The sequence below is a fragment of the Panulirus ornatus genome, chromosome 32, assembly GCF_036320965.1.
Source record: "Panulirus ornatus isolate Po-2019 chromosome 32, ASM3632096v1, whole genome shotgun sequence".
Taxonomy (NCBI): Eukaryota; Metazoa; Arthropoda; class Malacostraca; order Decapoda; family Palinuridae; genus Panulirus; species Panulirus ornatus.
The window spans coordinates 17,270,296-17,298,191 of NC_092255.1; the positions used below are offsets into that span (position 1 = coordinate 17,270,296).

Sequence of the window (27,896 nt, forward strand, 5' to 3'; positions counted from 1 at the left end):
TTTAAAGGGAAAGGCTTATCTCCTTGAAAGGGAGATAAGTGAGGGGTAACCTGATCACAGCTTTTATTTTTAAAATAGATTAATGAAATAGACTGTCAACAGTTTTTTCAAGAGATTTAGGGGTAGTACATCCATAAGACAACATGAAATTAACCAAAAACTTGTTTGAAAAATATATGAAAAAGTACTTTCGTAGTATGAATGATGGATGATAGGAGTAAAATGAATGAAGACATGGTAAATGCAGAGAGTGTACAGAAATTTAAAAGGTTATTTGATGGTAAAGCTTGTTCAAGTGATAGGGCCCTACACATATGAAATACTCTCCCCATACAGTACAAACAGATAATTACACACACACACACACACACACACATATGCAGATTGATGATGGAGATCATTAACAGTTCTCCAGAAAGTGTAAGGATAAAGCATTCAAAGGGCATGGCATGATATTAGCAAGAAACTTGTTAAAAAAGGCTCAAAGAAGTAGTTTTACCATAGATAACTGTTGGGCAAATGGAATGAAGTGAATGAGGATGTGGTATATGTAGACAGCATACTGAAGTTTGAAAGGATGTACGGAAACAGAAAATTTTGAAGAAATGGAGCCCCACAAGTGTTAAACTCCTTTCCCATACAATGCAAATAGATAATTCCAGTCACATTATCAGAGTGGTGAATGATTAGAGTAAACTGTGGTGGTAGAGACAGTAGAATTGCCTCCCTGTATTGTACAGATGGTAAAATTGTACAGTTTACAATTCCCTGTTCAAAACGTGTAAAGATTTAAACATTCCAAAATCAGGTAACAGTTTTCTATTGACTTTTAAGATATTGTTCACATGTGGATTGTGGGTATTTTTTCTAAAATCACTTATAAATCAAAAGAATTTTCCATTGGTTATCCAAGATTGTTAAATTGGAATCCACAGAGGGTCTGTATCATCAGAGGATGTAGGAAGTGTACGGTCGGGTGATGCTAGTGACAGCCACCAGGAGGATTCTCTTTCCACTGTAACAGCTGGTAGTGGAACTGCTGAGCTTAGTCGTGCTGGTTCTCGACGACCTGTATACCTCACTGAAGATTCAGATTCCATACCAACGAGAGATGTCGGCCCTGATCCTCTGCTTGATAATCAGGTAGGATCGGTTTGAAGTCCAATGTAGAAAATCTTCTTGAGGTAGTGCTCTACCGTGCCATACCTAACTGATTTTTTAATAGAAATTATTGATATACACATTCATCCACCATTACACACTAGGTCTTTAGTATGAAGTAATGAGGAGAATATGTCTTTTGGTAGTTTTAGTTGATTTATTGAACCGTAATTCTCTCCATTATGCTAACAGCTCAACCATTCACTCTCCATGTTGATTAAAAGAAAAATAATTGTGTTGCTAAAGCTACAAAAAGATTAACATGATTTACTGAGTGCATTTAGAATAGTTATTAGAAATATAGATATAATTGGTTTAGCATCAGCAGCAGACTTAAACATATGACAGATGGCAAAACATGCATTGCAACATATCATCTTTGAAGAAATTAGAAATATAGACATAATTGGTTTAGCACCAGCAGCAGACTTAAACATATGAAAGATGGCAGAACATTCATTGCAACATATCATCTTTGAAGAAAGATTGCTTTGATGTGAGCTTCATTCTGCTTCCTATGCAAGGAAATGTCATCGCTAGACATTTTAGTAATGATGATTTGATTACATTATCATCACGCAATCACCACTCTCCAATACAACTTACCGCTTACACTCAATGGATTTATACCTATTTCCTTCTTGTCTTTATACTTGATACTATATACGCATTCTGCCAATCCTCAGGCACCTCACCATAATTCATGTTTATGTTGAAAATCCTGTTTAACCAGTCAACAACACAATCACTCTCCTTTTTAAGAAATTCAGTTCTAATACTAACCACTCTAGCTGCCCTGTCACATTTCATCATATTCAAGGTTTTCAACACTTCTTTTCTCTTCACAAAGCTACTTGCTGTAATTTTCTCTGTCTCTTCCAGTACCTCCCTAACCCAAAAGCCCCACATCTGCTTTCTTATCTCCAAACACATTCAACAGTCTTTCAAAGTACTCACCCCATCTCCTCTTCACCGAATCTCTGCTTCTTGTCACATCTCCACTTGCCTCTCCTCACTCCTGTGTAAGTAACACCCATACATGTCTCTTTTCTCTTTCACTAGCAACATAACTTCACCACTTCACTGCTCATTACCGTTTCTCATATGCTCACCTCTCAGAGCCTTCTGCCTGCCACACACTTTTCTCACATGTAATTAGTACTTCCTTAAATTCCTTCTCCCTCTTATCCACTCCCCTAGAGCTTCATTTACTTGCACGTTTTGCCTTTCTATCCTCAATCTTTCCTGATATCTTCTCATGTAAGCCTCTTTTCAAGGCTCACTTTTTTTCACCACTCATATAATTTTGTCATTTTTGAAAGCCACTAAGTAATGATTAGACATCCCACCAGCTTCCCCTTTCAGTTTATTTACATTCTCTTGAGAATATCTATCAGTTTAGTACACAATTCAAGTAATGACACCTTTCCATCTGTCCTACTAACCCATGTATACTTATGTATGTCCCTCTTTTTATACCAGGTATTCCCAGTCGCTAGTCCTTTTCCTGCACACAATTCCATAAGTTGTTTATTAATTTCTTTTACATCTCTAAATACTCCATGCCTCCAATTGTACCCTCAACTGCTTCATTACTCATAAGAATTCAAATCTCTAATCACTTATACCAGATCTCTTTCATCAAAACTGCTGATAGTACCAGATCTCTTTCATCAAAACTGCTGATACACTCATTCAACTCCTCCCAAAACACTCACCTGTCTTCCTCAGCCTTGTCTTGCCCTGGAGCATAAGCATTAGTAGTCACCCACATCTCGTAATCCACTTTTATTTTTACCATCAGTCGGGCTCACATTCCTACACTCTTTCACACATTCACATAATTCCTCCTTCAGCAAAAGTACTACCTCTTCCTTCACTCTTGTTTTCATTTTAACCCCTGACTTTACCCTTAAGACATTTTCTAGCCATTCTTTCCCCTTAGGCTTGAGTTTTGTTTCATATAGAGCTAGAACATCCAGGTTTCTTTAAAAAAACTTACTGCATATCTCTCCATTCTTCTCATCTTGGGCACATCCACTTGAACTCAGACTCCCTTGCCTAGAATGTGAACCATCTTCATTGGGCTGAGAAAAGAATGCCTCTTTCAAGCTACTGTGAAGATATGTTGTAAGAAAGGAAAGTTGGTCTTGAAGCCTCAAAACATTGTGGTTGAGTATCTTCAGTCCTGGCATTTTTCATCTCCTTCTGGGTGTGTTTAGATACTTTAGAGTCACCTCAAACTCAGCCTGTCAGCTTAAGCATGACATTATCAAAGTAGAAATGTCCATGTGTCAAGTTACCATCTGAAGATTGCCGGTTAGCCTTAGCATGTGCTTGTCAAAGTGAAAATGTCCATATGTCAAATTATCACCTGAAGATTTTCTTTAAGAACTGAAAAAAGGTGACTGTCCATGGTAAATGGGCATCTATGGTATCATACAAAACTCAGTTAGATGCCCTAGAAAAATCAGTGGATAGCTCTACACAGGTAGGCCTGTCTCTCTGTAAGTTTTAAATTCAGGTGTAAGGATATCTGGACCTAAGCTTTTGAGATGAGAATTAGTGTGCTCTTATTTCAGTCACAGTATCACAATTAAACATGCAAACTGGCTATGGTGAATGATGCATCAAATTTTTGTAAATGAGCCTGCTATGTTAGCAGAGATATTATTCTGTTAGGATTCATCTAACAATGCTTAAAGGCCAGCTCATAAGCATTGATACTGAAAATTTGGTTGATAATGCAAGGAACTTCTGTGTATGGACATAGAGAGCTCTGTCAGTAAGGGCAAAGATGGGTATGTTCGTTGGAATAGTAGTCTCACTGGGCTGTATAGATGCATGTCATGCCCCAATTGCAAAATTATGGTAGAAGTTAAATGTATGGGAAATGAGGTGTGATGAGGATTGATTGATTAAGGAATGACTGGTTCAGAGAGAGGTGTGGTAGTAAGCAGAATACGTTTGAGTGAGCCTTAGCAAGAAAAGATTGGGTTTTCTTTTGAGGAGTATTCTTCCATAATGAATACAACATGGACTGTAGAAGGTATATAAGACAAGAGAATATTTCTTCCTTCCTTGGTGGTGCTGTTCTTTACATTTGTAAGTATTCATAATTAGGAATGTCCTTAAACTTAGGAGTTTTGTGTTAATTGGTTGTTGGTAATATTGAGAGAATCCTTTTGTAATATGTATTTTGTCCTGGATAAGACCTGGTGTGAAGATGGGAAATAATGAAGTGTGTAAGTATCCACATTATAGTATCCCACTTGTAAAGGAAACATCATTGTGGATCATGTAGTATGGTGCAACGATAGCATGTGTATATGACATAGCCATGAATAGTTTCAGTTAGTTGAAGAAATCATGTACTGACATCCTACATTTTGCAAGAGGGAAAGATCCATTTTGAACCTAAGAGGTGACAGGAACTAAATGAAAAGGTGTATAAAAGTTGTGTGAAATGAATGTTGACTTCCACCCATAATATATGTAGCACCAAGTCTTGTGTTGTCAGTTGGGAGATTACATTACCTCTTTATTTTTTATTTTACAATTTTTGTACGCTGGTGGATAAGGTAGATATACTTCTGTAGAGCTGCAAAACCAAATCTAAGACAACTAATGTTGATTACTTTGACTTAAAACCCATTACTCAATGGTTAACCTCAGTATGAATTTTGCCATTCAACATGCAAAACACAAAAGAACCAAAATGGTTTTAGGCTTAGATATTTGGAAATATGAGGTATTACCTGTATGTATAGGTTATCACTGTATGACTGTGTAAGCAGTCCCAGTTGCCTCAGCATTTGAACTCCCTGAAGTGCAAGATAAACATTGGGTTACTTAAAACACTAAAATTGTATTAGAAAATGTTTTATAGATATATGCACATTGAATTTTTGGACATTTTTGTTGCATTTAATGAATTTTCTTTCTAAAGGTAAAAAGGATATTGAGAGTGTGTGGGCATTAAAGTAATTTCAACATCTTTTATCATTTCACAAAGGATGTGAATGTCATTTGAGGATAGGGGCACTCAGCTTCAGATTAATGCATAATCCCAGTGAATATCAGAGAACTAGCTTAAGATTAGTTAGACAGTGGAATGAAACCATTGTTTGAGACGGTTTTGTTGTTTCATTTTAGAGCCGTGGCAGATCATCGATACGAAGCACATCTTCAGCATCTCTGAGTCATCCAGTGGTAAATAGGTAAGAAAATACTTTTGTTTTTTCATGATTGAATCTGTCTTTCTTGTACTTCCTGCTTGTTGAGGTACAGTAAATAGAATATGAAAATTTTTTTTTCTTAAAACTCTGTATGAATTCATTATAATAATGTTCATTATTGTTTTGCCATTCCTAATGTGTACAATGATCAGTTGCCATCTCATTATTTTTTTAAAGAAGCAAGTTTATTAAACTGATTCAAACTAGAAATATGATATTAAATAAGTCTATATTTATTCATCATTCCTCAACATTTTCTTAGTGACTCTTCTGATATTCGATGATTGCTGTCATATTTACTGTACTATATTCCTTATGATTTTAATGTGAAAGTGTGTTTATGTTTGGTTGTTTTAAAACCATATGTAAATGTTGAAGAATTTTTATTATTCTTTTTCTATAAGTTGTTGACATCAGTGAGAACATTAAGGAAGTAGTAGAGTTTTCCCAGTGACCCTTTTACTACAGAAATAGATATTCATGTCATGTGACTGTGAAGTTCGTCATTTAGGAACATAATCACAACTTTGAAACAAACGCCACATAAAGCACCTGTTCTGCCAGATGTATGCTATGCCAGGTTTCAATGATCATGTTGCAGATGCAGCCTTTTCTGTGTTTTTAGTTGACTGAATTGCTTTACAGGTGAGTTACACATTTGGGATACATGTGAAAAATATGCACAGAATAGAGTGAATTGGATTGATGGGATATACTGGGGTCAACTTGCTGTCAGTGGACTGGGTCAGGGCATGTGGAGTGTGTAGGGTAAACCTTGGAAAGGTCTGTGGGGCCTGGATGTGGATAGGAAGCAGTGGTTTCAGTGCATCACATATGACAGCTAGAGAATGAGTGTGAGCAGATGAGGCATTTTTTTTGTGTTTCCTGATGCTACCTTACTGATGTAAGGGGTGGCAATGCTGTTTCCTGTGGTGCCGGGAATGGATGAGGGTGGGCAAGTATGAATATGAACATATGTATATATGTATGTATTTTTGTATATGTTCTGTATTGATGTTTATGTATATATGTGTATACAAGTGAATGGGCTGTTCGTCTGTTTCCTGGTGCTTACCAGCTGTCGTGGGAAACAGCGATCAAGTATGATGATTTATTTATTTATCTATTTATTTATTTATTTATTTTACTTGGTTGCTGTCTCCCGCGTAGTGAGGTAGTGCAAGGAAACAGACAAAAGAATGGCCCAACCCACCTAAATACTTAAAACGCATTCTTAGGTGTCGTAGAAGCCAACTAAAGGGGACAGGAGCGGGGGGCTAGTAACCCTCCCGTCCTTGTATTTTAACTTTCTAAAAGGGGAGACAGAGGTATGATAAATATTATTATTCATTATTTCATTCAACTTAGTCGCTGTCTCCCGTGTTAGCGAGGTAACGCAAGGAAAGAGACAAAAGAATGGCCCAACCTACCCGCATACACATATATGTACATAAACTCCCACACACTTACATATACATACCTATGCATTTCAACGTTTATTTGTTTATTATACTTTGTCACCGTCTCGTGTTAGCGAGGTAGCGCAAGGAAATAGATGAAAGAATGGCCAACCCACCCACATACACATGTATATACATACACGTCTACACATGCACATATACATACCTATACATCTCAACATATACATATGTATACACACACAGACATATACATATATACACATGTATATAATTCACACTGTCTGCCCTTATTCATTCCCGTCGCCACCCCGCCACACATGAAAAGACATCCCCCTATCCCCGCATGTGCACGAGGTAGTGCTAGGAAAAGACAACAAAGGCCACATTCGTTCACACTCAGTCTCTAGCTGTCATGTCTAATGCACTGACACCACAGCTCCATTTCCACATCCAGGCCCCACTAAACTTTCCATGGTTTACCCGAGAATCTTCAAATGCCCTGGTTCAATTCATTGACAGCACGTCGACCTTGGTATACCACGTTGTTCCAGTTCACTCTATTCCTTGCAAGCCTTTCACCGTCCTGCACGTTCAGGCCCCGATTGCTCAAAATCTTTTTCACTCCATCCTTCCACCTCCACTTTGGCCTCCCACTTCTTGTTCCCTCCACCTCTGACACATATATCCTCTTTATCAATCTTTCCTCACTCATTCTCTCCATGTGACCAAAACATTTCAATACACCCTCTTCTGCTCTCTCAACCACACTCTTTTTATTACCACACATCTCTCTTACCCTTTCATTACTTACTCGATCAAGCCACTTCACACCACATGTCCTCAAACATCTAATTTCCAACACATCCACCCTCCTCCGCACAACCCTATCCATATCCCATGCCTCGCAACCATATAACATTGTTAGAACCACTATTCCTTCAGACATACCCATTTTTGCTTTCCGAGATAACGTTTTTGTCTTCCACACATTCTTCAACACTCCTAGAACCTTCGCCCCTTCCCCCACCCTGTGACTCACTTCTGCTTCCATGGTTCCTTCCACTGCCAATTCCACTCCCAGATATCTAAAACACTTCACTTCCTCCAGTTTTTCTCCATTCAAACTTACCTCCCAATTGACTTGTCTCTGAACCCTACTTTACCTAATAATAACCTTACTCTTATTCACATTTACCCTCAGCTTTCTTCTTTCACACACTTTACCAAAGTCAGTCACTATGTACACATATATTTTTTTATACATGCTCACCATTTCCCCCATTAGCGAGGTAACATTCAAGAACAGATGACTGAACCTTAGAGGGAAAACTCCTCATGGACTTTAAGTCCACATCAAGGCCAGGCCTTAGTTGAAATGTAGAGAGGCTGTAACTTTGTGTGTTCCTAGCACAACTTTACTAAAGTGGGAAACGGCAGTTTTTTCTTTTGGGAAATACAGCACCGTCAACTGAATTCCTAATTGAGGCCATCTCATAAATGCTATATGTATATACATATAACCTATTAAGGTAGGTACCCATTTTATTGACCAACTAATAGGAATTGATGTACAGCTAAATTTACCGTGGACTGACTGTCACAACCAAAGTTTGAACCCATGTGCTCGACCCTGGGTGGCCCGTGATTGCATCACGATCAAGAATGCTAACCGTTACACCATGGAGGTCCACTTCGTTGCCTCTTTTGTTGTTGTCCCTGGTTGCTTGTCTTGATGAAAATTGATGTTAGGTGATAATTTTCATTTACCTTCATAATTTTTTTCTGTAGGAGTTACAGCAGTGTCCATAGCAGCCTTCCTCCTTCTACTCCTTGCACTCCAACACCGGGAGGAATTCCGCAGGCGTCGACACCAAAGACTAGTGTTCGAAGAGAACGAGCAGTAGATGATGAAGTCCCTACCACTCCTCGTTTACCGCCACGTGCTGATCATTCAACGAGGTATACATGATAAAGAGTTGATGGAAGTCATGCCATCTTGTCCATAGTTTGATCACACTTATATAGTGGTGCCATATTGGTATACTGCCAGTCTTCAGGTACCTCACCATGAGCCATACACACTGTAAAAATGATGACTACCCAATCAACAACACAGTCAGCCCCATTTTTAAGAAATTCAGCTGTAATCCCATCCACTGTAGCCACTTTGTTATACTTCATCTGATGCATGACTTTCATCATATCTTTCCTTACCAAACCACTTTGCATACCTTCATGTCAAAAACATCCCACATCTCCACCCTATTCAGACGTATTTTACAATCCTTCAAAGTGCTGATTCCATTTTCTCTTCACCGCATCTCTTCCTGGCAATATTCCTTCATTTGTTCCCTTCACTGATGCTCCCATATGTTCTTTTGTTCTCATCACACTCTTAACCTCCTTTCGAAACATTTTGTTCTCTCTGAAATTTGCTTATACTCATTTACCCCAACTCTCATTTGCCTTCTTTTTTAGCTCAAGCGCCTTCCTTTTGACCAAATTTTAACTTTCCCTTGTAGTTAGTCCTTGCAGGTAATGCCCCATACATTCCCATTCAAACCACTAAACAACCAACGACCATCCCCTGGTTAGAAAAATGAATCACACCCCAGCTTCCTATACTTAGAGATCCCCCTTCCTTAATAAAAATGACATTAACAAAACATATATACACTGAAATGATCAAACAAATGTTAGCAACTGCACTCCCAACTAAGTCTTGAACATCACTTAGCCTGATATACGCCCATCTGAATCTACACCTCCTAGACAAGCCAAAGCTGCCCATTCTCGTTTTTGTTTTGAACACCCATTTCTCCAGCATTACATACACCAGTTCAACACATCAGTAGACTTCTCATGTCTAAGATACAACTTCCACACTTAAGACACAAAGCATTTACTCCTCAGCTGTCCTTTGCTTAACCAACAAAGACACGATCATCGTGATATTTCTTGAAGAATCCCACCTGGTGGACTTGGCTTGCATATTGATTGCTGAAGATCCCTGTAGAAAGTTATCCTGGGGCAGAAAGGCTCAGGTATATATGATAGAGATGGATATCTTAGAAATGGATGTGGCATTAAGAAAGGAAACATTGAAGAATAAAGAATTTAGATGTGCAGTATCAAGATATTGGTTGATGAAGTAAAAGATGAAGTCTGTTTGGCAGTTTTTGCTAAAAGTTTGTCAAGTTAGTGGTTTGTAATAGGTGTCATATTGGAGAGACATGTATGGTTCTTTATACTTGGAGGAGGTTCATTATGTGCCCCCATATATTTTCAAAGGCAGTACATACTTAAGGTTTATTGTGGATACAAGTATGTTACGCTCTCCGGGTCGCTGTGATTAGTGTTTCTAATGGGTTGAACTCCAGTAACCTGCCTCAGTGTGTCTCAGGCTGTCTTGAGGAAAGGATGTTCTTTCTGTACTCTTCCTGGCTACCATTTCATTTTGGGAATATTGCTTCTTGGTGCTGTATTTCTTCCACTTGTGCTTCAACATAGTTTGCTCTTACCTTTGTAAGGAGCAGAAAGCCTGAATTCTCACCTTGAAGCAATAAGATATGGGTACATTTGAAATTCCTAGGTATCGGGCACTGAGAATGCACAATCGGGTGGCTACCTCCTGCATCACCTCACTCGTGCCTTGTCTCATTCAGATCAAGACCCTATGGACCTAGAATACTTCAGGAACCATAGTAATTCCCAGACATCTACAAATTGTAATCAAGGCCAAAGGAGAGATGACAAAGTTCTGAAATGTAATTGTAATATTGACTTTGGAAATGCATAGGGAGGTGGATGAGATTTTTTGCGGACACATTACCTTGCTCTGTGGGTAGAGAAAGTGTTTATGTTTTAGCCAGGCTGGTAGAGCTACTGTATAAAATATAAAACTTTTTTTTTTGACAAAAATAATCTTGAATTTTTTTTCTTATTTTTTCCATTTCCCAAGTTAGCAAGATAGTGCAAGGAACAGAAAAAGAAAGGCCACATTCTTCACTCACATCCATTCTCTAGCTGTCAATTGCAATGCACTGAAACCACAGCTCCCAATCCACAACCAGGACCCCTTAGACTTTTGCATGATTTCCCATGGCCACTTCACAGTCCACTGACAACATGTTGCCCCTTGCATTCCACATCATTCTGATTCACCCTATCCCATACACACTTTTCACCATCATACATGTTCAGGCCCTGATCACTCAAAATCTTTTTCACTCCATCCTTCCTACTCCAACTTGGTCTCCCCTTTCTCCAAGTTCTGTCTACTTCTGACACACACATATCTTCTGTGTCAACTTCTCCTCAAGTCATTCTCTCCACACGTCCAAACCATTTCAGCACTTCCTTTTCAGCTTTTGCAACCATACTTTTCTTATTACCACACCTTTCTCTCGCCCTTTTTATAACTTACTACATCAAACCACCTCACACCATGTATTGTCCCAAAACATTTCATTTCCAACACATCCACCTTCTTCTGCACATCCTTATCTGTAGTCCATACCTCGCATCCAGACAACATCATTGGGACTACTATACCTTCAAACATACCCATTTTTGTCCTCCCAGATATTGACCAGTCTTATCACACAATTGTCATGAAATGCTAGGTGTCAATATTTTTAATGTCTACATTTGTGATAGAATAAACCAAAACTTTATCCTTATCATTTCAGATCTAAGCAGTAAACTAATCCTTTTCATTCCCTTTGCAGTGCACCGCAAGTTCCTCCTAGATCCCGTCGTGGGTCCAGCATAATTCAGCCTGATTCCCTTACCTCTAGTCACTCATCTCCTCCAGATAATTCTGACCCTAAACCTCCGAAGCCTCCGCCACGGCCACCTGCCACAGATAGCGCACCTCTTAAAACTGGGAAAGATATCGTGGATAATTCTGTCTGGTATGAGTATGGATGTGTGTAATATTTACATGGGAAAACAGATGCTGTTAAAAAAAAAAAAGCAATATAAAGACATGTTTCATTGGATATCACTCCAGTTTGGCTTAAATTCTCATAGAGGGAGTTTTTGTTATTCCAAATGCAATTTGGTCAAAAATGTGCTTATTGCTCCCTGTAAAAGTTAATATTTATTTCAAGGACCATGAAAATTTAGAATACTGCTACTTAATGCAGGTGTGAGTGATATAGAAATTACGTTACCTGAACTTGATGACTAGGTCTGTGTAAAACCGTGGTGTTCAAAATGCAGTACATATGGTGCATGTCTTGCTGTAGTGACGTCAGTGCAGGTGTGCTATTAACAGTAGTTTGTCATGAAACGACTTCAGCTGATCTCAAACAGTAGCATCTGTTAGACAGATCAGATATTTTATTGGTATTGCTGCAGTTTTCTGTATACTATACTGTATTTTGTGATTATTTGTACATATTTCAAAGGGCACAACAGTTTATTTGTATATACATTTGTAGTCATTTCTCTATTAGTTTTTATAAAAGCCACCATATTTTGATTTTTCTATATGTTTGTAGAGAGATCTAAATGACAGTGTGAGCATCCTGTAATTTAATACATAAAATGTTCATTTCACTTTATTCTCATCATGGAAGTCTAGAATAATCATTCATTATGATCTAAGTAACATTCAAGTACCGAGTCAATCCTGTGATGTCCTGTGGCTTGCTAGGCTGTTCCTAGAGACATTTAGCTGGGTCTAGCAAAAGCACTCCATTCACCTTATTAGATTATAAGTAGAATTTACGTTGATGGTAAATTAAGAGCAATACCAGCTGCATAGCTTCTCACATATATATATATATATATATATATATATACACATACATGTATACATATATATTTCTTCTCCATTTCCTGCATCAGCGAGGTTGTGCCAGGAACTGGTTGAATAAAGGCCTCGCTCACATCCATTCTCTAACTGTCATGTCCAGTGCAGTGAGACCACAACCCACGATTAATCCATAACCAGTTCCCACATATCTTTCTGGAATGATGTGGTTTACAAGGGTCGATGTACTGTCAGTGACTGAAACTGTGGGAAACTGTGGAAGGGTCTGTAGGCCTGGTTGTGGATAGGGGCTGTGGTTTCAGTGCATTGAGCAAGACAGCTAGAGTGAATGTGCGCGAATGTGGCTTTTCTTTATCTGTTTGCCGTTTTCTTCATTAGTGACGTAGCGGCAGGTACATACAAAGGAAGGCTCCATTCACTCACATCCATTCTTTAGCAGTGAATAATATTTGCAATATCTCAACTTTATTTTGTATAATGTTTTATAAATACTAGTCAGATATACATTTCTCATTATTTTGATTTTCTTCATGACTTGTACTTCTGTTCACAGTAGCTTAGAAAGCACAAAAGGTTGGATAGTGTGTTAGTGCAACTCGGCTGTGTCTCTTGGTGTAGGTGATGTTAGCTTATTCAGTTGAGATGTGCATTTGTAGTGTTCTTAATGGCCACTCTTTTGGCACACCTGTCAGTGTAGCATATAAAGCTGTGTCTAATGATCATGATGTTTGGCAAGTCTTCATACATTTTATCTTTATTCATTTCAGACAATTTAAATCGATAACCTCAAGCATTTTTGGGGGGTTTGGGAATTATCAACTTTGAGATAAACTTAAGTGGTCAGGTTGATAGTATGTGCAGTTGATGGTGTATTCCTGGTTTTGCATGTGGCATTGGTTGAGAAATGGTGCTTTGATTGGTGGTTTTGTGAAAGGTTAGGTTTATCTCAAATTTTAGAGCTATTGCTTATGTAAACTAAAAATCTCTGTTGCACTAGCTGGAGTTTTCTGTAAATTTTTGAAGAGCAATAGGTATCATTATGAAGGAGGATGTTTAGCACCATTGCCAACCTGTGTTCAAGGTACATTAGTTCTGATATCTTCCAGTAACAGACATACATGTATAATCCTATGAGTCCACGGGGAAAATGAAACACGAAAAGTTCCCAAGTGCACTTTCGTGTAATAATCACATCATCAGGGGAGACACAAGAGAGGAATATAACAGTCAGTATATCAACTGACTGTTATATTCCTCTCGTGTCTCCCCTGATGATGTGATTATTACACGAAAGTGCACTTGGGAACTTTTCGTGTTTCATTTTCTCCGTGGACTCATAGGAATATCTTGATCACGTGCAAAATTGTGATCCTTTCCATACATGTATAAACATCATGCCTACACCAGTTCATTATTATCTTAGTATTTGGGCAGAGCCATTATCTGTCATATTTTGATATAATTTATCACCAAAAGTATTTTCATGGTCATAAATGTTGAAAAAAAATTGGTTATGGAAAGCTATGGCAAGTTTAGCATAAGGGTTAAAATTTGTATTGACAAGTTTTGTGTAACGACAATGTAATAATTTTATGCATATAAACAGTATTGGTAAAGATTGATAATTCTGAAAAAACATGTAGAGTAATCCTTCACTGTAATAATTCAGGTGTTGTGTATGTAGTATGATAACTGTGCAAATGTCGACCACCAAGTCTCTAGGTCTGATAATCTGTTATCATATGCATTACTAGACTGTTCTTGGTTAATATACTTCAAACATTTCTTTTTTTACCTTAAACTATCTAGACATGACTTTTAATGCTTCAAGAATGCAGGGCAGCATGAATTAAATAAAAAAGAAGTACCAATGTAAAGACTTTTATTTAGTTATACAAAATATATACAGGACCTTTATTACAATTATGCCCAGAAATATTCAGCAAGGAAAATATTCATTCTTTTTTCAGTGAAAAAGATCTGAGAGGGCATAGCATTTAGAACAGAAAAATATATTACAAAGCTGTGGCAAGGAATTATAAGTATCTCTGAAGAATAAACCTGTTTCAAATTATCTTTCTGTTTGGTAAGTCTGCATATAATCATGAGCATGAAAGAAGGTAACTTTTTCAAATTTGCCTGGGATAGCAAATGGGAACGATGCAGTATACACAGTGCTGTCAGTGTACCGAACTTGGGCATGTGAAGCAGCTGGGATAAACCATGGAGAAGCCTGTGGGTCCTGTTTGTGGATAGGGAGCTGTGGTTTCATCAATCCATGTAGGGCATCCACTGGCTGGTAGCAGTTAGTTGACTTTGGTTACATCCAATAGATGGTCTGTTATTTATTCAGTCCACACATCTTGAAATATTTCTATTTTCCAGTCTTTTATGAATTCTGTCTTCTATGTATTCACATTTACTGAGAACGTGAATACATAGAAGAAAGAATTCATAAAAGACTGGAAAATAGAAATATTTCAAGAAGTGTGGACTGAATAAATAACAGACCATCTATTTATTACATTATCTTGGAAAGCAAAAATGGGTATGTTTGAAGGAATAGTGGTTGCAAGGCGTGGGCTATGGATAGAGTTGTGCGCAGGAGGGTGGATGTGCTGGAAATGAGATGTTTGAGGACAATATGTGGTGTGAGGTGGTTTGATTAAGTAATGAAAGGATATGAGAGATGTGAGGAAGAGGATATATGTGTAGAGAGGTAAATCAATCCATGTAGGGCATCCACTGGTTGGTAGCAGTTAGTTGGCTTTGGTTACACCCAATAGATGGTCTGTTATTTATTCGGTCCACACGTCTTGAAATATTTCTATTTTCCTGTCTTTTATGAATTCTGTCTTCCAAGTATTCACATTCACTGAGAACGTGAATACATAGAAGACAGAATTCATAAAAGACTGGAAAATAGAAATATTTCAAGAAGTGTGGACTGAATAAATAACAGACCATCTATTTATTACATTATCTTGGAAAGCAAAAATGGATATGTTTGAAGGAATAGTGGTTCCAACAATGTTGTATGATTGCGAGGCGTGGGCTACGGATAGAGTTGTGCGCAGGAGGGTGGATGTGCTGGAAATGAGATGTTTGAGGACAATATTGTGGTGTGAGGTGGTTTGACTAAGTAATGTAAGGCTAAGAGAGATGTGTGGAAATAAAAAGAGTGTGGTTAAGAGAGCAGAAGAGGGTGTTTTGAAATGGTTTGGTCACATGGAGAGAATGAGTGAGGAAAGATTGACCAAGAGGAGAAGTGGGAGACCAAATTGGAGGTGGAAAGATGGAGTGGAAAAGATTTTGAGTGATTGGGGCCTGAACATGCAGGAGGGTGAAAGGCGTGCAAGGAATAGAGTGAATTGGAACGATATGGTATACCAGGGTTGACGTGCTGTCAATGGATTGAACCAGGGCATGTGAAGCATCTGGGGTAAACCATGGAAAGTTCTGTGGGGCCTGGATGTGGAAAGGGAGCTGTGGTTTTGGTGCATTATTACATGACAGCTAGAGACTGAGTGTGAACGAATGGTTGTTATTCCATGTGTGGCGAGGTGGCGATGGGAATAAATAAAGGCAGACAGTATGAATTATGTACATGTGTATATATGTATATGTGTGTGTGTGTGTATATATATGTATACATTGAGATGTATAGGTATGTATATTTGCGTGTGTGGACATGTATGTGAGTGGGTTGGGCCATTCTTTCGTCTGTTTCCTTGCGCTACCTCGCTAACGCGACAAAGCAAAATGAATAAATAAATAAATATGTATTCACATACTTCCTACTAATACATCCTTTTTTGTATTTGCTCATGACAGAGAAGGGATAGAGGTGGGTGATGTGCAGCCTTACAAAAGTTAGTGATATGAATGGGAAGCAAGAGTAGAATTGATGGGTGGGTTTAAGGTTCCAGGTGAAAATGAATGATGACAGAACATATAGACTGTAATTTCCACAAATAATCAGTAAAATTACAGGTTGAGCAGCGACATGACGTTGCAAGTGGAAAATTCCACGCCTGACCTCACCTCCCCATGCTGAGCTCGCTCTGATGGTGCCAGTTTGTGGATCAGACTTTAGAGGTGAAAATGACTGGAAAAATATTTAGTAAAAGGTAAAAAGTGTGAAGCTTTTATGGAACTGGAGAAAGCATACGATGAGTTGAAAGGAATGCTTTAAGGGATGTTTTATGATATATGGGGTAGGGGAACAACTGTAGAATGGTGTGAAAGCCTTCTCCAGCAGAGAAAATGCATGTCTATGAGTGGATGGAGAGTTGAGCGAGTTTTCGTATACATGTGGGTGTGAGGCATGGCAGTGTCATGCCACCATGGCTTTTTAATATAAATATGGATGGAGTGATGAGAGAGATAAGAACAGAACTAGGGAAAGGGGTTATAGAGATGGAGTGTGGCTGGTGGCAAGCCTGTTTACAGGTAATACTATGTTTGCTGAAAGCGAAGAGGAGTTACAGCAGGGTTGTAAGCGTTTTATGATGTGTGTAAGCATAGGTGATTGAAGGTAAATGGAAGCAAAGTAATGTTGTTTAAAAGGTAACAGTAATGGTGTCTAAAAGGAAACAGTGAAAGTACAGATTTTACAAAATCATATAGAATGAAAGATGAAAGTGTACTAAACTGTGTTTTGGGTATGGAGAGAAAGACTGGAAGAGGTGAGAGAATTTAAGGATTTAAGAGCTTTCTTGGGTAAGTTTGATGATATGGAATGAGAGATATGAGAGAGAGCAGTACAGAATAATGAAAGGTAGACGTGTAAATATGGAAGTGAAATGATTAAAGGACAGCTAAGCTCTCCCAATCCTGATCTATGTAGCCAAAACAAGACATTGAATGAGTCATAGAGGTCAAAAATCCAGGCTATAAACATGAACTATATGCAAGGAGCCTGTGATATGACTAGATGAAGAAAGAAAGGAAGGGATGTATGAGATATGTGGTATGGCAGAGGAAGAACTGTGAAGTGATAGAGTGAGTGGTCTGGGCATGTGGAAAAAATGCAAGACTAGGAGTTTACAAGGAGAGCGTACAATATACAGTTACAGGAAGAGGAAGACCACCTGTGAGTTGGGGAAAAGAGTGGAAGAATACTGGAGGAAGAGAAATGGTGGAAGAATAAGTGGAAGAGTGTATGCAAGGGAGGCATCTAAGGAGACTTTTGCCACAGCCACCCCCTTAGATAGGTAAAGAATAAAGCATAAGAGATATTAGAGGAGAAATACAGTACAATATAGTGGTGAGAGCAATTAATGGCATTTTAAGAAGTGTGGGTAGTGAAGGTGTATATATTATATATATAGGATTGTGCGGAGGAGGGTGGATGAGTTGGAAATGAGATGTTTGAGGACAATATGTGGTGTGAGGTGGTTTGATTAAGTAATGAAAGGGTAAGAGAGATGTGTGGTAATAAAGAGTGTGGTTGAGAGAGCAGAAGAGGGTATATTGAAATGGTTTGATCACATGGAGAGAATGAGTGAGGAAAGATTGACAAAGAGGATATATGTGTCAGAGGTAGAGGGAATGAGAAGTGGGAGACTAAATTGGAGGTGGAAGGATGGAGTGAAAAAGATTTTGACTGACTGAGGCCTGAACATGCAATAGGGTGAAAGGCGTGCAAGGAATAGAGTGAATTGGAATGATGTGGTATACCGGGGTCAACATGCTGTCAATGGATTGAACCAGGGCATGTGAAGCGTCTGGGGTAAACCATGGAAAGTTTGTTGGGCCTGGATGTGGAAGGGGAGCTGTGGTTTTGGTGCATTATACATGACAGCTAGAGAATGAGTGTGTTTGATGAATGAATTGAAAGCTTTTAAGATCAGATTAGCTGTCTAGAACATATGGTACATGGTAAGCTGGTTATGATGATATAAGTGAAGGTAAAAGGGGAAGAAAAGTATGGTCACAGACTCAGACTGCAAGTGTGTTCTCCCTTCTACAGTTTTAAGTCTGACATGCATACCTCAGAAGACTTTGATATATAGACTGAATTGATGCCAGAGAAATAATAACTGACAGTGTGCATGAAAGCTTAAGTATCATTTTAGGGTACTGAAAATGGGATGTAGATATTTATGAGTGAACCAGAAGGCTGTAAGAGATGGTTACAAGGGGAAGAAGTATGGTCACAGCCTCAAACTGTACAAGAAAGTTCTCCCTCCCACAGATTTACGACTGTGACCTGCACACCTCCAAAGAATTGGATACATGGACTGGACTGAGGCTAGAGAAATAATAACCAACAGTGTGCATGAAATCCTACGCATCATTTTAGACAATGAAAATGGTATGTGGATATTTATGAGTAACCTGGAAGGCTATATGAGCCTGACTGATCCCATGTCAAAGGGAATGAAGTTAACACAAAAACGAATCTGCATTCTTTTCCCTCATATTTTTGAGTGTAAGTCTAAGGCTCTCTGCTCTACCTATAAGTTACCTGAACCAACATGGATAGAGATCTTGAGCTACTGTTTCTAGCTTTTCTGCTAATTTGACAGTACAAGGATGGCAGCTAAAACACTGGGGAAGATTTTGCAGATGCCATCCTGCTGTGGCTGCAAGGAAAGTTATATGATAAGGTACAAATTAGTGGTTCATGTTTACTCGAGGCACTGCACTGTAATTCCAATGAGTTGTCCAGCACAGCAAAACTGCACTATATCCATCCTTCAAAGATTACTTCCCCAGTGTTTTAACTTGCTCCCGTATGAAGACTGCATTTTGCTTGATTTGGCAACATTTATTTTCCCACATTTCCCTTATGTAAACAGTTGGTGATTTGCCTGACTCGCACATAATCCAGTTATTTAATCAGTAAGGTTAAGGTAGCTCTAAACTATGGAAGAGAATTTGAAAATCATTTCAGTATGAATGTGGGTAAAGGCAGAGTTAACTTTAAAGGGTCACTTCACACTCTATTACGGAATTCTAATGAAAACCAATTAGGAAAAATCTTCCTAAATTTTTAGTCTCATGTCATATATATATATTTTATTTATATATATATATATATATATATATATATATATATATATATATATATATATATATATATATATATATGCAGACTTATCTTTATTTAATGATTTAAAAAAAAGAAATTATACATCACAGGTTTTCAGAATATAGCTCAGTTTCAGTTGTGGAAAAACAAAGTAAGCAGTACTGAAACTCAGCTGAAATGCATCACATTTCTGTGGAGATGAGGTGATTCTGCTACAGCACCCGACAAGACACAAGAGCGTCACAGTAGTAGTGACAAGTAGGCTCCATGGATTTAGTCTATTCTACCTCACACTCCATTTATTTGGGAGGTATCAAGTACCATTCACATGCATAAAAATGGACTATGGTGAAAAATATACTAAGCTGTACAGAATCTTGGTACCCACTTGTCACTTTTATACCACAGGAAGAACAATGGCGATATAATCTAATCTATAATGACTATTTTTTGGTCACTTTTACAGTCACTGATTACAAAGTATGTGATATATGTATATATAAATGCCAATAGTGATTATTTACATCTCATACATGCATGTTAAATGTCATACGCTGGACACGACTAATACCACTTGAGTCGCCTCAAGTGTAGGTGAGGTTTGCTGGCATGTGCAAATAAACAAAGGGTACATCAACAACCTCTCTATGGCAACAGCACTCATATTGATTTACAGTATATGGGTGGGTGACTATTTACTACATGTGTAGCAGTGAAGTGTGATAATGAATACAAAAAAAATGCTTTGTATTTTTAGTTTTTTTTGTGCTGTCAATGGACTGAACCAGGGCAAATGAATATGAAGCAGATGGAGGAAACTACACTAAGGTCTAAGGGGCCTGGTTGTGGATATGGAGTTGTGGTTTCAGTGCATTACACATGACAGCGGGAGAATGGATGTGAGTGAATGAGGCATTTTCTTCGTTTGTTCCAGGTGCTACCTTGCTAACATGGGAAGTGGCGAACAGGTATGAAAGAAGATAAAATGTAGGTAACATACATACAGTATACATTTCCATGAGCTACCTTAAATATCTGCTTAGAATTAATTAAATACAAATATGCATCATAACCATAAGAAAATACATATATATATATTCTGTCTCTTTAAAACACCAGCTAGAATTATAGTATGCTGTAAATACATTAGTTTCAAAGTCTGGGTTCACCAGGCAGTAACTGAGGTTAAAGGTGGGCTAGGACGGATATTTCAGCATCACTGGATGTAGGTTGAGGTGGAGCTGTAACATAATTTGAATTTGAACCTGAAACTGTGACAACTACAGCATCTGAGCCAATGACTTGTGATGAATCCGTAGTCTGTACAATGGTAACAGTATTATCATCTTTTCGGCTATCTTTCTTAGCTGGTGGTAATGCTGAATCCTCCATAACAGCAACTTTATCTCTGTCCACCAGCTGTGCTGCTCGCAGAGAACCATCTTGTGAAGGTGGTGCTCCAGTTGAGTATATTGATTCATGAGACAGGAAGGATAAACATGAGGGATCCCGTGAATGTGCAGGAGCTATGGAACCTCCAGGATGAGATGATGGAATGGCATCAGGATTGTGAGAGACTGAACCTTCCCGGGAACGGTAACTTGGTGGCTGGCTGTAGTTACTCTCTCGACCCAGTGTGTTCACAGCCAGTCTGTGAAGTAAAAAAAAAGATTAAATAATGGCATGTGAAAGAAGAAGAAAGAGAACTGAAGATTATTAGATTATACTGATGAGAATCTGCATGGAACATAGTAGGTGAAGAAACGACAGAGGTGAAAAATGTGAGAAATGTAAGGATGATGAACAAGAATGGAGGAAAGGATGGAAGGAGGTAAGTGGTAGGAACAATGTTTCATTGATTTATATCATATTTTCCCTCTATACCCATTCCTATTTTCTCTCACTTTCATTAAAAGCTTCACAGATTGGAAAGAACAATAACCTGAAAGTTGCATAATTCACTGGCATGTATCAAAAATGCAGCAAACAATATCATTTTTGAGCTTAGTAAGAAAGAGGGAGAGACTTCAAAAATCATACCCAGTAAAGGTATTAACAAATGGCTTAAAACAGTTCTGATTAAACTTGGAGAGACAACTATGCAATGTATGTGGCTGTAGAAAATGAAAGTATTGTGTGAAGCGAACAACATCTACATTAAGACCTACATGCCAAATCTAATGGTAAGTATTTGTGGGAATGTACTGATTCTCTTATTCATCATCTTAATATTATTATACTTAATTGCTGTTTCCCGTGTCAGCGAGGTAGCACCAGGAAACAGACGAAGAATGGCCCATCAACTCATATACACACACACACACACACACACACACACACACACACACACATATCTTTCTTTCTTTCAAACTATTCGCCATTTCCCGCATTAGCAAGGTAGCGTTAAGAACAGAGGACTGGGCCTCTGAGGGAATATCCTCCCCTGGCCCCCTTCTCTGTTCCTTCTTTTGGAAAAAAAAACAAAAAAAACACACACACATATATATATATTTTGTTTTAATTTTACTTTGTCGCTGTCTCCCACGTTAGCATGGGAGCGCAAGGAAACAGATGAAAGAATTGCCCAACCCACCCATATACACATGTATATATGTACACGTCCACATACACAAATATACATACCTATACATCTCAACGTATACATATTTATATACATACACAAACATATACATATATACACATGTACATAATTCATACTGTCTGCCTTTATTCATTCCCATCGCCACCCCGCCACACATGAAATAACAACCCCCTCCCCCCACATGTGCACAAGGTAGCGCTAGGAAAAGACAACAAAGGCCACATTCGTTCATACTCAGTCTCTAGCTGTCATGTAATAATGCGCCGAAACCACAGCTCCCTTTCCACATCCAGGCCCCACAGAACTTTCCATGGTTTACCCCAGATGCTTCACATGCCCTGGTTCAATCCACTGACAGCACGTCGACCCCGGTATACCACATCGTTCCAATTCACTCTATTCCTTGCACGCCTTTCACCCTCCTGCATGTTCAGGCCCCGATCACTCAAAATCTTTTTCACTCCATCTTTCCATCTCCAATTTAGTCTCCCACTTCTCCTCGTTCCCTCCACGTCTAACACGTATATCCTCTTGGTCAATCTTTCCTCACTCATTCTCTCCATGTGACCATACCATTTCAAAACACCCTCTTCCGCTCTCTCATCCACCCTGTTTTTATTACCACACATCTCTCTTACCCTATTATTACTTACTCAATCAAACCACCCCACAACACACACACACACACACACACACACATATATATATATATATATATATATATATTTTTTTTTTTTTTTTTTTTTTTTTTATACTTTGTCGCTGTCTCCCGCGTTTGCGAGGTAGCGCAAGGAAACAGACGAAAGAAATGGCCCAACCCCCCCCCCATACACATGTATATACATACGTCCACACACGCAAATATACATACCTACACAGCTTTCCATGGTTTTCCCCAGACGCTTCACATGCCTTGATTCAATCCACTGACAGCACGTCAACCCCGGTATACCACATCGCTCCAATTCACTCTATTCCTTGCCCTCCTTTCACCCTCCTGCATGTTCAGGCCCCGATCACACAAAATCTTTTTCACTCCATCTTTCCACCTCCAATTTGGTCTCCCTCTTCTCCTCGTTCCCTCCACCTCTGACACATATATCCTCTTGGTCAATCTTTCCTCACTCATTCTCTCCATGTGCCCAAACCACTTCAAAACACCCTCTTCTGCTCTCTCAACCACGCTCTTTTTATTTCCACACATCTCTCTTACCCTTACGTTACTCACTCGATCAAACCACCTCACACCACACATTGTCCTCAAACATCTCATTTCCAGCACATCCATCCTCCTGCGCACAACTCTATCCATAGCCCACGCCTCGCAACCATACAACATTGTTGGAACCACTATTCCTTCAAACATACCCATTTTTGCTTTCCGAGATAATGTTCTCGACTTCCACACATTCTTCAAGGCCCCCAGAATTTTCGCCCCCTCCCCCACCCTATGATCCACTTCCGCTTCCATGGTTCCATCCGCTGACAGATCCACTCCCAGATATCTAAAACACTTCACTTCCTCCAGTTTTTCTCCATTCAAACTCACCTCCCAATTGACTTGACCCTCAACCCTACTGTACCTAATAACCTTGCTCTTATTCACATTTACTCTTAACTTTCTTCTTCCACACACTTTACTAAACTCAGTCACCAGCTTCTGCAGTTTCTCACATGAATCAGCCACCAGCGCTGTATCATCAGCGAACAACAACTGACTCACTTCCCAAGCTCTCTCATCCCCAACAGACTTCATACTTGCCCCTCTTTCCAAAACTCTTGCATTTACCTCCCTAACAACCCCATCCATAAACAACTTAAACAACCATGGAGACATCACACACCCCTGCCGCAAACCTACATTCACTGAGAACCAATCACTTTCCTCTCTTCCTACACGTACACATGCCTTACATCCTCGATAAAAACTTTTCACTGCTTCTAACAACTTGCCTCCCACACCATATATTCTTAATACCTTCCACAGAGCATCTCTATCAACTCTATCATATGCCTTCTCCAGATCCATAAATGCTACATACAAATCCATTTGCTTTTCTAACTATTTCTCACATACATTCTTCAAAGGAAACACCTGATCCACACATCCTCTACCACTTCTGAAACCACACTGCTCTTCCCCAATCTGATGCTCTGTACATGCCTTCACCCTCTCAATCAATACCCTCCCATATAATTTACCAGGAATACTCAACAAACTTATACCTCTGTAATTTGAGCACTCACCCTTATCCCCTTTGCCTTTGTACAATGGCACTATGTACGCATTCCGCCAATCCTCAGGCACCTCACCATGAGTCATACATACATTAAATAACCTTACCAACCAGTCAATAATACAGTCATCCCCCTTTTTTAATAAATTCCACGGTAATACCATCCAAACCTGCTGCCTTGCCCACTTTCATATTCCGCAAAGCTATCATAGTTAAAGATGTTACTGCACAGACAGATAAACTGAAGACTAATAAGGGTCCAGATCTTGATCATGTCTATCCATAGGCACTCATAAACGTTAAATGTGAAATTGCAAATAAATTTTTTATAAATCTCTTTGGGACAGAATAATATTGCAGGACTGGAGACTTGCAGATGTTACACCACTGTCAGATCAGTAATACTAAGTATGGAATTAGAAGGCATAATTCATGCCTTACAAACCTTGAATTTTATTATAAATTATTTGATATGCCACAACAAGACTAAGGCAATAGATGATATATTTTTGTACGTCCAAAAGGTATTTGACAAAATTCCGTAAGATATACTGATGCTTAAAGTTAGGGCCATCAGGACAACTGGTTGCATAGGAAATTGGATAGAAGTTTGGTTATGCAACAAGAAGGAAAGAGTCATAATTAATGGTGAATCATCACTATGGCCACATGCTAATAGTGGGGTTACTTATAGTAATGACATTGATATAGGGCTGAATAATTTGGTATCCAAATTTGTAGGTGATACGAAGACTAGCAATGCCATATTGCTAAGAATACATGGGGGTTTAGATAAAATAGCTGAATGGTCTAGAGAATGGCAAAGTCATTTAACATCAATATGTGTGTCAGCTGTTATAAGTCAGAAATCTGAACAAGAAATGTGATTATGAATGAAGGAGCCACAAGAAAAAAGACAAAATCTCCTAGATAATGATGGAAAGCTCAAAATAACTGATATGAAGGAAGGCATTATATGTTTGAAAATTTGGCACTTTTTGAATTATTCAGATGTTAGATTAAATCACTAACAGAAGGCATTCTTGTGAAACTGCATACAGCTACTGTAGAGAAGTTTCCTCTGAATCTGGCACCCATTTTTTGAATTCTTATAAATTTTTGATTTTTGAGAATATAAGGTGGATGATAGCTGTAATCAAGAGACTTTGGTTCGATAACACAAATTAATCTTTTGCAGATAAATTTTCATTATCATAAACATAATTGTTAATGATTTATAAAGGTGGTGAAATGGACACTTCATTTATAGGTGTCAGGATATAACATGATTGGATATAGTGATTATGTTATAATACAGGCACCTATGCTTTCTCAAGGCCCTTGAATGCAACATAAAAATCTATCTGTTTCTCTGGGTATTTCTTGCATAAATCATTAAGAGCAATCATCTTATCCACACATCCTCTATCACTCCTGAAACCACATTACTACCTTCAGATCTGACATGCTGTGCAAGCCACCAACATCTAAACCACCACTCTCCCATACAACTTACCAGATACATTCAACAAATTTATGCTTCTTTGCCTTCTCTGCCTTTATGCAGTGGCATTATGTATGCATTCTGGCAATCCTCAGACACCTCAAGATGATCCATACACACAATGAAAATCCTAATTATCCAATCAACATCATAGTCACCACATTTCTTAGGAAAGTCAACTCCAATACCATCCATTCCAGTTGCTTTACCATATTTCATCTCAAGGAAGGCTTTCACTGCCTCTTCTCTTTTCAGCTAACAGCTTGCCATGACTCTTTCACTCCATATACCTCTCCATCCCAAACATACTACATCTGCCACCCTATCATCAAGCACATTCAACAAACCTTCAAAGGACTAGCTCTGTCTCCTCTTCATCTCATCTCTACCCGTTACCACTTCTCCATTTGCCCCTTTGGTGTTGCTATTTGTTCTCATGTTTTCATTTCACTAAACACCTAACAAAACTCTTATTCTTCATGATGTTTGCTGATACTCAATCATCCCAACTCTCAAATGCCACCTTTTTCAGCCCCTACACCTTCCCCTAGACCTCCTGCTAAGTTCTCTTGTATACCTTCCAATTACTCACACTCCTTTCCCACACAAAATGCCCAATAACCTCTCTTTTCTCTTTCACAAGCAATTTAACTTTCTCACCCCACCACTCACTACTGTTTTTTCATACCCATACACTTCTTTCAAACATGCACACTGTGTTCTCACCCTCTGCCTTGAAGTTGGTAGCAAGTCATCAATGATACCTCCAATGAGTATATCAACTATAGAGGTCAGAAAGGAGTACCACATCATTTTCATACCCATACACTTCTTTCACACATGTATACTGTGTTCTCACCCTCTGCCTTAAAGTTGGTAGTAAGTCAACAATGATATCTCCAACAAGTATATCAACTTCAGAGGTCAGAAAGAAGCACCACATCATTGAGAACCTTCCTGTCCCAAAGGACAACACCTTATCCTTCTCCCACACTCCTTGCAAAGAAGTACTATAAACGAAAAGCTATAAGCCTATAATTTATGATGTACAAATTCCAAACTTTATATAGACTGTCCATCTTAGTGGATGAAAAATATCAATCTTTAATGAAATCACCCACAAATGTAAATAAAGACAATGTTCTCCACTGCTTAAATGTTCAAATACATGAATACACAGAGATAGGAGTTACTTAATAGGTGGGAATCACAGTAAGGGTTCAGTGCGAAGTCTTGGCAAGACCAAGGCTGAGGCAAAATCCAAGTTGAGGCAAAATACAGTATGAGTCTAGACCCAGGGTGAGGCACTCTACAGGTTTTCTCCCTCCACCAAATTATAGGGTTTGGTGAAAAGCATCTTGTGCTGACTTTCATCTGTGTTAGTAGAATCAGTGGCTATAATTTTCAATTTTTGGTAATGTATGACCTCTTAAAGAACTAAAATTGAAAGTGGGTGGCGAGAAATGGGTGATTTTCAGTGCTTGAGCACCTGGCCATGAGAAGAAAGATCGTAAGAGGCAAAAGTTTTGACAGAAGCTGAGTGCATGTGTCAGCAGTTTTGATGCAAGAGTCCAGGTGTGATGGGTGATTTAAATGCAAAGGTAAGTAATGTGGCAGTTCAGAATATATTTGGGTTTTTCAGTGTTATGAATGGGAATGGGGAACAGCTTGATGAATTGTGTGCTGAAAAGGGACTGGTGATTGGGAATACCTGGTTTAAAAAGAGGGATATAAACAAGTATACATATGCGAGTATGAGAGATGGTCAGTGGGCACTATTGGATTACATATTAATTGACAGGTGTGTAAAAGAGAGACTTTTGGATGTAAATGTGCTGAGAGGGGTAGTAGGTGGGATGTCTGTTACTATCTATCTTGTAGAGGCAAGGGTGAATATTTGTAGAGGTTTCTG

At 38.7% G+C, this 27,896-nt stretch overlaps 2 protein-coding genes across 7 annotated transcripts in view; one reads left to right on the plus strand and one right to left on the minus strand.

Moving 5' to 3' along the window:
- Girdin (protein girdin) overlaps positions 1 to 14,479 on the plus strand; it is a 571,686-nt gene extending 557,207 nt beyond the window's left edge. For 3 of the 4 annotated variants that reach the window (XM_071681027.1, XM_071681028.1, XM_071681030.1), the window contains 4 exons: positions 936 to 1,143; positions 5,317 to 5,381; positions 8,609 to 8,779; positions 11,551 to 14,479. In XM_071681027.1, the coding sequence (XP_071537128.1) occupies positions 936 to 1,143; positions 5,317 to 5,381; positions 8,609 to 8,779; positions 11,551 to 11,758 (652 nt within the window). In that variant the 3' untranslated portion in view covers positions 11,759 to 14,479. The remainder of the gene's footprint in view (positions 1 to 935; positions 1,144 to 5,316; positions 5,382 to 8,608; positions 8,780 to 11,550) is intronic. The other variant, XM_071681029.1, reaches the window with a different exon arrangement.
- The window catches only part of LOC139759084 (uncharacterized), a 785,422-nt gene continuing 771,993 nt past the window's right edge, over positions 14,468 to 27,896 (minus strand). For all 3 annotated transcript variants that reach the window (XM_071681033.1, XM_071681032.1, XM_071681031.1), the window contains exon 6: positions 14,468 to 21,292. In XM_071681033.1, coding sequence (XP_071537134.1) covers positions 20,827 to 21,292 — 466 coding nt within the window. In that variant the 3' untranslated portion in view covers positions 14,468 to 20,826. The remainder of the gene's footprint in view (positions 21,293 to 27,896) is intronic.